Genomic DNA, 11,009 nt, shown 5'->3' with positions numbered 1-11,009 from the left:
CCCATCACAACTGGTCAGGGCCCGACGGTGGATGCAGTGAAGTGCCAACCTACACCTTGAGGCCCTGTCTGTCCCCTCCCGATGCTCTGGCTGTGTGCAGGGCGGTGAAGGGGCTTGTGCAAACAGTGTCCTGAGCTGTGGACACCAGGACAGAGGCAGGGAGGTGGGGAGGAGAGGCCTTGAGCCCCTGGTCCTGGGAGGCTCCTTCCCGGTCTGCAGGCGGCCGGGATGAGGTTCAGCACCATGGAGAGGGCACGGCCGCGGCCCAACCCTGCCAACCAGCACCTCCAGCCCGAACCGTCCCAGGACCGACCTAAACCCAGCAGCCCAGCTGGCCTCCCCGTGTTCCCCTCCAGCAGTCCCCGGTGGGCACCCGACAAGCCTGGGCAAGACTCATTGCTCAGAGCAGGGCTGCCAGCAGCTGCACCCCGGGGTGACAGGGGTCAGTGGGCCTGCGCAGTGTGTCCCCCCGCCCCCGCCCCTCCGGGGCCGGCGCTGGTCTGAGGTCGCAGGGGGGTGGCCCCTCCCGGGGATTCGGGCAGGCCAGGCAAGGTCGTGGACACAGATGCGGAACTTTGTTATAAATACACGTGTTGGTGGGCATGGGGCCGTGGGGCGGGGCTGTACACGGCTGCGAGAGGCCTGGAGGCCACGAGCCCGGGACAGACCGTCCAACCCGGGCGGCCGGGCAACGGTCCCTGGCAGCGGCCAGCCGGCGGGGGTGAGGGTGACGGGTCTTGTCCAGGCCGACGTCAGGCTCAGCTCACTTCATTCAAGGCCTGGGGGGTGGAGGGGAGGAGGGAACGACATGGGAGGCCTCGTGAGGAGAGTGGAGGCTGGCCCTGTGGCTGCACCTCAGGGGCGCCCCAACGCCTGCCCGCAGAGCCCACCCCAGCTGGGGGCCCACCTTGCGGGCAAACTCGGGCAGGACGAAGGCGGCCCGGTGCACGTCGGAGTTGTAGTATCTCAACTGCATCGCCTCCACCTGCTTCTGCGTCAGCGGCCTCACCGGCTCCCGGAAGTTGGTGTTCTGTGGGCAGGTGGGCAGGGCCATGAGGGGCTGCTCTGGCCCCCCCCCCCCAGCCCCCCGGCAGCCCCGTCGCGGCCCCTCACCGGGTTTTTACTGCACAGCATGAAGCCGATCTGGCCGCTGGGGTAGGTGGGGATGGAGCAGTAGGCGTAGCCCACCACCGGGAAGAGAGACTTGCAGAAGTGGCGCATCTCCTTGATGAGGTCCAAGTGCAGCCACTGGCACTCACCTGCAGGGGGGACGCACAAGTGTGGGCAGCTGCCCGGCCCGCCCGCGAGGACCCCCGCTCCACCCTGGCCTGCCCCTCACCCTGGCAGCACAGGATGCCGTCCTCCTTGAGCGCCGTGTTCATGAGCTGGTAGTAGGACTCCTTGAAGAGGCTCTCCGCGGGCCCTGCAGGGGAGGCCGGGCCTGAGGACAGTGGCCGGGCCGCTGCCTCCACCCCCCTCAGGACGCAGAAACAGGAGCCCGGGCTCTGGGAGGAGAGAGACGGAGGAGCCCGCCAGCCAGCCCCGCTGCCCAGGCCCGCAGGGCAGGAGCGGAGACCGGGGTCCCAGTGGGCCGAGGCCGCGAGTGGCCCGGGCACCTGCCCAGCGGCCGGCCTACCCACCCATGGGGTCCGAGGAGTCGGTGATGATGACGTCGAAGGCGTCCTGGTTCTGCTTCATGAACTCGAAGCCGTCTCCCACGTGCAGCGTGAGCTTGGGGCTGGAGTAGCCCACGGCCATGCCGGGCAGGAACTGCTTGGAGACGCGGATGACGTCCTGGGGGAGAGGGCGCAGGCTGGGCGCGGGCCTGAGGGGGTGGGGGGCGCTGGCCGGGGCACCCCGCGCCCCCGGGCGACCCCGGCCCCCGGCCTCACCTCGTCGATCTCGCACTGCACCACGGACTCCACGCAGCTGTGCTTGACCACCTCGCGCAGGACGCCGCCGTCGCCGCCGCCGATGATGAGCACCTGCGGGGCGGCCAGCGGTCAGCGGCGAGCGCGGCCCCGGCCCCGGCCCCGGCCCCCGGCCCGGGCCCGCCCCACCTTGCGCGGGTCCGGGTGGCTGCAGAGCGGCAGGTTGGCGATCATCTCCTGGTAGGAGAACTCGTCCCGCTCGGTGCACTGGATCACGCCGTCCAGCACCAGCACGTTCCCGTAGCTCTTGCTAGGGGGCGGGGGCACGGTCAGGGGGTCGCGCGGGCTCCCCCGGGCCGGGGGTCGCGCTCCCGGGGACGCGTCCCGGGCGGACACGTGGAGCGCGCGCGGCCCGGCCCGGCCCGGGGCCCCGCGCTCGTGACAGCGTGGCGGGGGGCGCCGGGCGGGCGGGGGGCGCGCGGGAGGGCGCGGGGCGGGGCGGGGCCGGGCCGAACCGGGCCGAGCCGAACCGGGCAGGGCCGGGCCGGTACCTGCGGAAGACGAGGATATCCTGGTACCGCGAGCGCTGGTGGTGCAGCAGCTGCTCCACCTGCAGCGACAGGGCCTGCCCGGGCCACAGGCTGCACGTCTCGCGGAACCAGCCCTCGCGGATGGCGGCGGGCCCGGGGCCGGGCGCGGCGGCGGCGGCGGCGGCGGGGCCGGGGCCGGGCTCCATGGCGCGGGGCGCGGGCACTGCAGGCCGCGCGAGCCGCGGCACAACGGGAGCGGCTCCGCCCGCCGCGCGCGCCGCAACCTAGCCGCGGGGGCGGGGCCGGCCGGGGGCGGGGCGCGGGCCGCCCAATGGCGGCGCGGGCGCGGGCGCGCGGCCCGCCCACCCCGGCGCCCGGGGCGCGCCCATTGGCCGCGGCGCGCGTCCGTCGGCGGCAGCAGGCTAGTGCGGCCCGCTCCGAGGGGCCACGTGGGGCCGCGCCGGGCGCCGCGGCCGGGCCCGGGCCGGGTTCCGGGGCGGGCCGCCCCGGCGGAAGGGGCGCGGGTGGGCGTCCCCGCGGGCCTCGGGCTCCCGGCGGGGTCGGGTCGGGGCCGGAGCTTCCGTTGGACGGCGCTGTCTGGCCGGGAAGGGGCCCTCGCCGCCTCGCCGGGCCGCGCAGCCTCCCCCGGCCCGCGCCCGAGCAGCGCCAGCCGGGAGACGCGCCCTAACGAGTTGCTCATTTTGCCGGCGCGTCCCGGAAGGAGCCAGCACATGCATATTCAGCACCCAAAAAAGACGGGCGTGCTTTTTTTTTCTTTTGACAAACGGGGTCTGGCTTCTTGACGGGTGGGAGGAAATCTGCTTTCTGTTTTCGCGAACATGTCAAGGAGCTCGTCGGCAGCCCATTAAGCAGGCTCATTAGCAGATATTAAATGCTAATTGCCCGACACGCCTGAGTTCGCCCGCCGCGACGGAGCAAACGGGTGTCAGCCGCCCCGAGGACGAGGACGAGGACGAGGACGAGGACGAGGACGTGACGGGCCCGTCCGCGGGGCGTGGGATTCAGGCTCCTCCAATTCAGCGCCGCGGCTGGGGGCCCGCACCCGGACCCGAAACGGAGGAGCCTCCCCTGGCACGTCCAGGGAGGCCTGTGTGCCTGGTGGGGTGGGCAGTGAGCATGCAGGCACCCTGCCCACGGGGCTGTCCGACCCCTGAGCGCTGCCCAGGAACCCACAGGCTCCCTGGAGCAGCCCCTGCCGGTGGGCGAGCGGGGCCTCCTGTGCAGCGGCAGAAGGCTGGGCCGGTCAGACCGTGGGCACCGGGAGCCCCAGATGCTGTTGTGGCTGGCAGCCCGGCCCAAGCGGCACAGGGATCCAGGCTCCTCCTGGCTGGCTGCCCGGCTGAGCTCACCGCCTGGTCCTGGACTCGGGCAGGTGTGTCCTAAGAGAAGCCAACACGTAGCCCAGCCCAGCCCAGCCCCACGCACCCACGGCGAGGAGCCCTGGGGCTGGCGGATAGATAGTCGACCCTGCACCTCCTGCACTCGGAGACAGGAAGACTTTGGTGGGCACGAAAGTCTCCCTCCGGGAAGGGCTGGGAAGGAAGTGCAGGGGGCTGGCACTGCTGGTGTCTGACCCGGTTCAGTCCCTGGTACGGCACAGGGTTCCCTGAGAGCACAGCCACAGGGCTCCCCGCCCAACACACACACATACACACACACAGACTCTGCCCCCGCCCAACACACACACACACACAGATTCTGACCCCGCCCAACACACACACACACACACACACACACACACACAGATTCTGCCCCCGCCCAACACACACACACACACACACACAGATTCTGCCCCCGCCCAACACACACACACACACAGACTCTGCCCCCGCCCAACACACACACACACACACACACACACACGGTTCCCTGAGCTCAGCCACAGGGCTCCCCGCCCAACACACACACACACACACACACACACACACACACACAGACTCTGCCCCCGCCCAACACACACACACACAGACTCTGCCCCCGCCCAACACACACACACACACACACACAGACTCTGCCCCCGCCCAACACACACACACACACACAGACTCTGCCCCCGCCCAACACACACACACACACACACACACACACACAGTTCCCTGACACAGCCACAGGGCTCCCTGCCCAACACACACACACAGACTCTGCCCTCGCCCAACACACACACACACACACACACACACACAGTTCCCTGACACAGCCACAGGGCTCCCTGCCCAACACACACACACACACAGACTCTGCCCCCGCCCAACACACACACACACACACACAGTTCCCTGAGCTCAGCCACAGGGCTCCCCGCCCAACACACACACACACACACACACACACACACACACACACACACGGGCTCTGCCCCCTCTTGGGTAGGAAAGTCTCACACACACAGACTCTCTCTCTCTCTCTCTCTCTCTCTTTCCCTCTGCCCCCCTTGGGTAGGAAAAGCTCCTTCGGAAGAAACACCGGTTTTGCCAGGGGCCCTCGTGGGCCTATAGTCGGTGACTGATAGGGACAATCAGGATGAAGAGGCCCAGGAGGGCAGAAATCTCACAATGCCCCAACGCAGACCAATGTCATATAAAACCCAGCTGGAGGTCTGGAGCAGTAGGACAGCGGGCGGGCGCTTGCCTTGCACAAGGCCAGTTCGTATATGGTGCCTTGAACCCCACCAGGAGGAAGCCCCTGAGCACAGCTGAGTGTGGCCCCAAAACAAAACAGATCTGGATGGTGGCACATCTATCAACTCAGGCAGATTTCTAAACTCCAGCTGGGGAGCCAGAGAGACCAGAAGGAAGCCCAGGCTCACCCCCCAGAGGGTGCAGGGGGCCTGGTTGTCTCCTGCACCATTCCAGACTGGCCTGAAACCAAAACAAATGTAAAATTCCTGCCTTAGACAACCTGGTTTCCTAAGGTGGTGTTAGTTTTTAGGGGGCTGGCAGGGTGGTGGTCACTGGCCTACGGATAGCTGGGGGTGGGGTTAGAGGTTAGTCATTGGCCCAGGGATGGTGGTGAGGGGGTGGTCATTGGCCCACCAGGGATGGCAGGAGGGTGGTCAATGGCCCAGGGATGGTTGGGGGGTGGGTTATTGGCCCAGGGATGGTGGGGGGTGGTCACTGGTCCAGGGCATGGGTGAGGGGCTGTCACGGGACAGACTTGGAGGGGGGTGGGTGTAGCCCAGGGCCTAGCCAGCCTCTCCTGGTTAAGTGGTCACGGGTTTAGCTATAATTTGGGAGGAAAACGGCTCTAGCACCTGAAGTAGCCCCACCCCCAAAGGCCCAGGTGATGCTAACTTTCATGAAACACTTGAATCTGTGTTGGTTAGGGATCAATGCCTAAAAGTGGGCCGTCCACATCACTGAAACCATGAAAACCCAACAAATCCGCAGGCTTCAAAAGGTGCCTGTTGGAGATGGGCAGCTGGCGGGGGTGGCACCTGGGTAATTGGGAGCATGTGGGGGGAAGATGGACCTGGTGGGGGGGGGTGAAGGGACAGTGAAGGAACCTTGTTTGTCAAAACCCAGCCCTGGGGGTCGGAGTGGCAGACCAGGGGGGAGGGACTTGCCTTGCACGCGGTCGACCTGGGTTTGGTCCCCAGAACCCCATATGGTCCCCTGAGTACCACCAGGAGTGATTCCTGAGCACAGAGCCAGGAGTAACCCCTGAGTACCACCTGTATGACCCAAAACCAACCAAACAAACAAACAAAAAAAAAACAACTTTGAAGAACTTCTTAAATCGCAGTGCTTTAATAAATTTTTTGGGGGAATAAAAGCACTTAAATGGGCTGAACGACAGTATAATGGGTAGGGTGTTTGCCTTGCATGCGGACAACCTGGGTTTGATCCCCAGAACCCCATATGGTGCCCGGAAGTTCACCAGGAGGATCTCTGAGAGCAGAGTGAGGAGTAAGCCTTGAGCACTGCTGGGTGTGAACCAAAGACCAAGAAAAAAAAATACATGGGAACCACAGAAAGTAGGAAGTCATGTTTTCTTAAGGGTTTTTTTTTTTTTTTTGAGGGGGACAGGCGGAGCACATCTGGGGCGCTGGGCATCAGCCTGCCCTGCCTGCTAAACCATCTCTCTAGCCCGACAGGCCCCAACTTGAATTTTTTTCTTTTGCTTTTTGGGTCACACCTGGCAATGCTCAGGGGTTACTCCTGGCTCTGCACTCAGGAATCACTCCTGGCGGTGCTCGGGGGACCACATGGGATGCTGGGAATCGAACCCGGGTTTGCCGCGTGCAAGGCCAGCGCCCTCCCTGCTGAACTGTCGCTTTGGCCATTTTTTTAGGGAGTCACACCCCGTGGTAGTTAGTGCTGGGGGTTGAACACAACCTCCTGCATGACACACGTGTGCTCCAGCCTTTGAGCTGTTGCCCTGCTGTGGTCCCATCATAGAAACAGACAAGACCAGGAGCTGGCCTGGGGCTGAGGCAGGTGTGGTGGTAGAGGCCCTGGTGCCCGGGCATCATGGGGAGTGGCATCTGGACTCAGCACAGGGAATGTGATCACTGTCACTGTCCTCCTGTTGTTCATCGATTTGCTCGAGCGGGCCCAGTAACGTCTCCATCGTGACTTATTGTTACTGTGTTTGGCATATTGAATACGTCACGGGTAGCTTGCCAGGCTTTGCCGTGAGGGCGATATACTCTCAGCAGCTTGCTGGGCTCTCTGAGGGGGGCAGAGGAATCGAACCTGGCTCGGCCAGGCCGGCTACGCACAAGGCAAACGCCCTAACCGCTGTGCTATCGCTCCAGCCCAGGAAATGTGATGTCAAAACTAAAAGAAAAATAGTAGGAGACTAAGATCCAAGGCCAGGGGCAACAGGGGCCAGGACTGGTCCATGGCTGGAAGCTTGCCAGAAGTGGGTGGGACGAAGGGCAGTTAGGACAGAGAAGGGACTTTGATGACAACGGTAGCTGGAAATGGTCACTCTGGACAGGATCTGAGTGCTAAAAGGAGGTGAAGGGATATGCATGGCGACCTTTCAGTACTTCTGAATCAGAATGCCCAAAACGCCAGAGAGAAAGAGAAAAGTGCTTGACTCGAAGGCAGGCTGGGGTGGGGGTAGCGGTGTTGGGAGGGAAACTGGGGATATTGGTGGTGGGAAATGTGCTCTGGTGATGGAACACTGTAGGACTGAAACCCAATCATGAACAACTTTGTAACTGTGTATCTGCGACTTAATTAAAAAATTAATTTAAAAAAATCTCAAAAAGACAAAACAAAAACCTCACCAAAGAAAAGGCCAGCCAGTCGCCATCCTCCAGAGGCCACTGGACAGTCAGGTTTGGGCTGTCAGTGACGAGACACGCGGGGCCTCACAGGATGGGGGTGGAGCTGGCCCTTTCCTCCCTGTCTCAACGAGACCCCGAGTTGCCGCCCACGAACGGCCTCTGTGGCTCCTGATCAAGCTGCTTAACGGCCATGATCCCAGAGACTCAGGAACAAATCTCGGAACCCAGCAGGTTTGGGCAGAAATCCCTCCAGATTTGAGTGTTAAAATTCCGGAAATTTCAAAATCGCACGGCCACTACTGCGGCTGCGCGACATATGTTATTCATAACCAGCAACAGAAAACAAATTGTTTAATGTTGCCTTTTTGGCAGATCTGAGTATTGGGGTAAAATCCCAAATAATAATGGTGGGTCTGGTGTCGAAATATTGAATGTAATTGAAGTAGAGAAAGTAATGTGAAAATCATTTGCCCCACAAGTAGGGGGAGGGTGTGGGATGGGGGTATACTGGGGTTTTTGGGGGTGGAGAATGGGCACTGGTGAAGGGGCGGGTGTTTCATTGTATGATCGAGACTTAAACCCAAAAGCTTTGTAACTGCTCTCATGGTGATTCAATAAATAAAATGATAAAAAATGGAAAAAAAAAAAGTAAGGTGGAGATCATGCCCAATTCAATCAGCCTAATCAGTGGCTGAATAAATAACAGTATTCCTACATTTAAAAAAAAAAAAAGAAAAAGCCAGCCAGGGTAGGGCCACCTCCAGGAGCAAGGGCTTATTTCACCCCTGGGGGAAACCCCGGGCAAGTTCGTGTCTTCTCTGCTGCCTGCCTGGGGCCCAAACACGCCTTTCCCGAAGCCTCCCGGGCAGCTTCTCACCAGTGATTTCTCACTTGAAAAGACCCCTGGGGGGCTGGAGAGTCAGGGTGGCGAGTAGGACACTTGCTTTGTACACAGCTGATCTGGGTTCAATCCCCAGCACCCCATAGGGTCTCCTGAGCCCCACCAGGAGTGACCGCTGAGCACAGAGCCAGGAGCGAGCTGTGAATATCGCCAGGTGTGGCCCCCAAACTTCTTAAAAAAACAATTCTCACCTGGGGGCTGGCCAGGGAGGTGCTCAAAGGGACGCAACAGGCCTTGGGTGCAGGAGGCCTATGTTGGCCCCCAGAACACCTCTGGGAGCAAACCCTGAGTGTGTGACCCCAAAACAAATGGAGATGAAACTGTCCATCTGTTCCCTTTTCATTTTCTTTTTTTTTTTTCCTTTTTGGGTGACACCTGGCGAATTTCAGGACTTACTCCTGGCTCTGTACTCAGGAATCACTCCTGGCGGTGCTCAGGGGACCATATGGGATGCCAGGGATCGACCCCGGGTCAGCCATGTGTAAGGCAAACACCCTCCTTGCTATGCTATCACTCTGCCTGGCCCCCCCACTTTATTTTTGTCGTGTTTTCTTGCCACTCAGCTATGCTCAGGCCGACTCCTGACTCTGCTCCGGGATCATTCCTGGCAGGCTTTGTGGACCACATGGGGTCCTGCGGAACAAACCAGGGTTGGCCCTGCACCACCTATCCACTTTTTTTTTTTTTGGTGTTTGGGTCACACCCGGCGACGCTCAGGGGTTACTCCTGGCTCTGCACTCAGGAATTACTCATGGTGGTGCCTGGGGGACCATATGGGATGATGGGGATTGAACCTGGGCCGGACGTGCGTGAGGCAAACACCCTCTCCGTTATACTGTCACTCCGGTCCCTCCACTATTTTTGGTAACAGATGCTGCTGCTTCTCAGGGCAGGCAAACACGCTTTGGCCTCCATGTGTTCACCGCGAATGTGCTCAGAGCATCCTGGGGCACAGCAATACTGGCATTTCCTAGTAGGTCCCCCCGACTCTTGCCAGCCCCAGCTTTTAGACCACACCACGTGGCGGTCAGGGATGACTCCTGGGAGGGCTTGCGGGAACATAAGGGGATCTAGCCTGGCTGCATGCAAGGCGAGCGCCCTACCCGCTGTAGGATCTTGGCCCGTGTCACCAAGTTCTCGGGAACTTGGGGCCCGGGGATGTGGCCCAGGAGAACGCTGGGTCTGGGCTCAATCTTGGCACTGCCACCAAAATAAAATAGCAGGACCAGAGCAACTGGTCCTGGAGTAAGCTACTCAGGAGTGAGCCCTGAGCACCACTGGGTTGGGCCCCAAACAAAATAAGACCAAATAAAGCATCAGGCAGGGGAGGAGGTGGGCGCCAGCTTCTCCCAGGGCCTGCGAGCGGGGCAGTGGCTAAAGTGCCTGGAGCTGGGCCGGGAAAGAGGCTCCAGCCCAGAAGCTGCCCCCTGACCCCACAGAGGGTACCTGGGTAGGGGGAAGGCGCCCGTGTCCCCCTGTACCACCCACATCCCAGCCCTGACAGGTGGCCCAGCGGCTCCCCCGGGCCCAACTGTCTTGTCCGGTCATTGGTGGGAAAAGCTTCTATGAAAATAGGGTTTTTTTTTTTGCTTTTTGGGTCACACCTGGCGATGCACAGGAGTCACTCCTGGCTCATGCACTCAGGAATTACTCCTGGTGGAGCTCGGGGGGGGGGGGGGGGGGGCAATATGGGATGTTGGAAATTGAACCTGGGTCGGCCGCGTGCAAGGCAAACGCCCTACCCGCTGTGCTATTGCTCCAGCCCCCGAAAATAGTTTTTTGTTCAAGTATTTGTGGAAAAAAAGGACATTATTCGGTGCACTGTATTTAACAAAGAAACTGAAGGCCAAAGTCACATGGTGGGGGTCACCCCCCTCCCCATGGTCCCCTGAGCCCCCCGGGAGTGATCCGAGTGCAGAGCCGGGAGTCAGCCCAGCGCCAGCCAGGTGTGGCCCTCAAACTAGAGAGCAACAGAAACCCCAAGTGGGGCTGGAGAGGACGCTTGTCGTGCACACAGACGACAGGGGTTCCGCCCCGAACCCCATTTGGTCCGCTGAGCTCTTCCAGGAATCCTTCAGCTCAGAGCCAGGAGTGAGCCCTGAGCACTGCCTGGCGGGGTCCAAAACCAAAAAGAAAAACAATCTGCCTGAGTCACCAACGTAGCTCAGAGCGTTTCCAGTTCGGATCTTGGTCCTGCAGCTCCCCACCCCACCTGCTCCCACCCAACACCTTCCCGCCACGGCATCACGCAGACCTTGGCAGAGGGAGGCCGGGAGAGGGGTGGGGCAGGGGAGGAGAGGGAGGGCAGGGGGCAGGGGAGGGAAGAAAGGGCAGAGGCAGGGCCCCTCCCCATGCAGCGCTCTCACCTTTCCTGAGCCCCAGGTGGGCCCCTAATTCCTTCCTCCCAGCCCCCCACCCCCAGCAAAGGAAAAGGCGGGACCAGATTCCTC

General features: G+C 61.6%; 1 protein-coding gene across 1 annotated transcript; it reads right to left on the bottom strand.

Annotated features, from left to right (window-relative positions):
• Positions 1-633: 633 nt before the first annotated feature.
• Positions 634-2,639, bottom strand: SRM (spermidine synthase). Its single transcript, XM_056110907.1, has 8 exons — positions 2,423-2,639; positions 2,061-2,181; positions 1,893-1,985; positions 1,641-1,794; positions 1,340-1,423; positions 1,114-1,259; positions 908-1,030; positions 634-779 (listed from the first exon to the last, which is right to left on the bottom strand). The coding sequence occupies exons 1-8, from the start codon at positions 2,605-2,607 to the stop codon at positions 759-761; spliced, it is 927 nt and encodes a 308-aa protein (XP_055966882.1). The 5' UTR covers positions 2,608-2,639; the 3' UTR covers positions 634-758.
• Positions 2,640-11,009: the final 8,370 nt, after the last annotated feature.

Source organism: Sorex fumeus, unplaced genomic scaffold, assembly GCF_029834395.1.
Source record: "Sorex fumeus unplaced genomic scaffold, SorFum_2.1 ptg000011l, whole genome shotgun sequence".
NCBI lineage: Eukaryota > Metazoa > Chordata > Mammalia > Eulipotyphla > Soricidae > Sorex > Sorex fumeus.
The sequence above is the reverse complement of the archived record's forward strand: the minus strand, read 5'-3'. Positions and strand labels throughout refer to the sequence as shown.

Excerpts from the sequence above, each read along its gene's own strand:
- SRM (XM_056110907.1), bottom strand. The coding sequence starts at position 2,607 with ATGGAGCCCGGCCCCGGCCCCGCCGCCGCCGCCGCCGCCGCGCCCGGC. Across the intron at positions 1,795-1,892 it reads TGCAGTGCGAGATCGACGAG|GACGTCATCCGCGTCTCCAA; the intron begins GTGAGGCCGGGG and ends CCTCTCCCCCAG. Across the intron at positions 1,031-1,113 it reads TGCTGTGCAGTAAAAACCCG|AACACCAACTTCCGGGAGCC; the intron begins GTGAGGGGCCGC and ends ACCTGCCCACAG.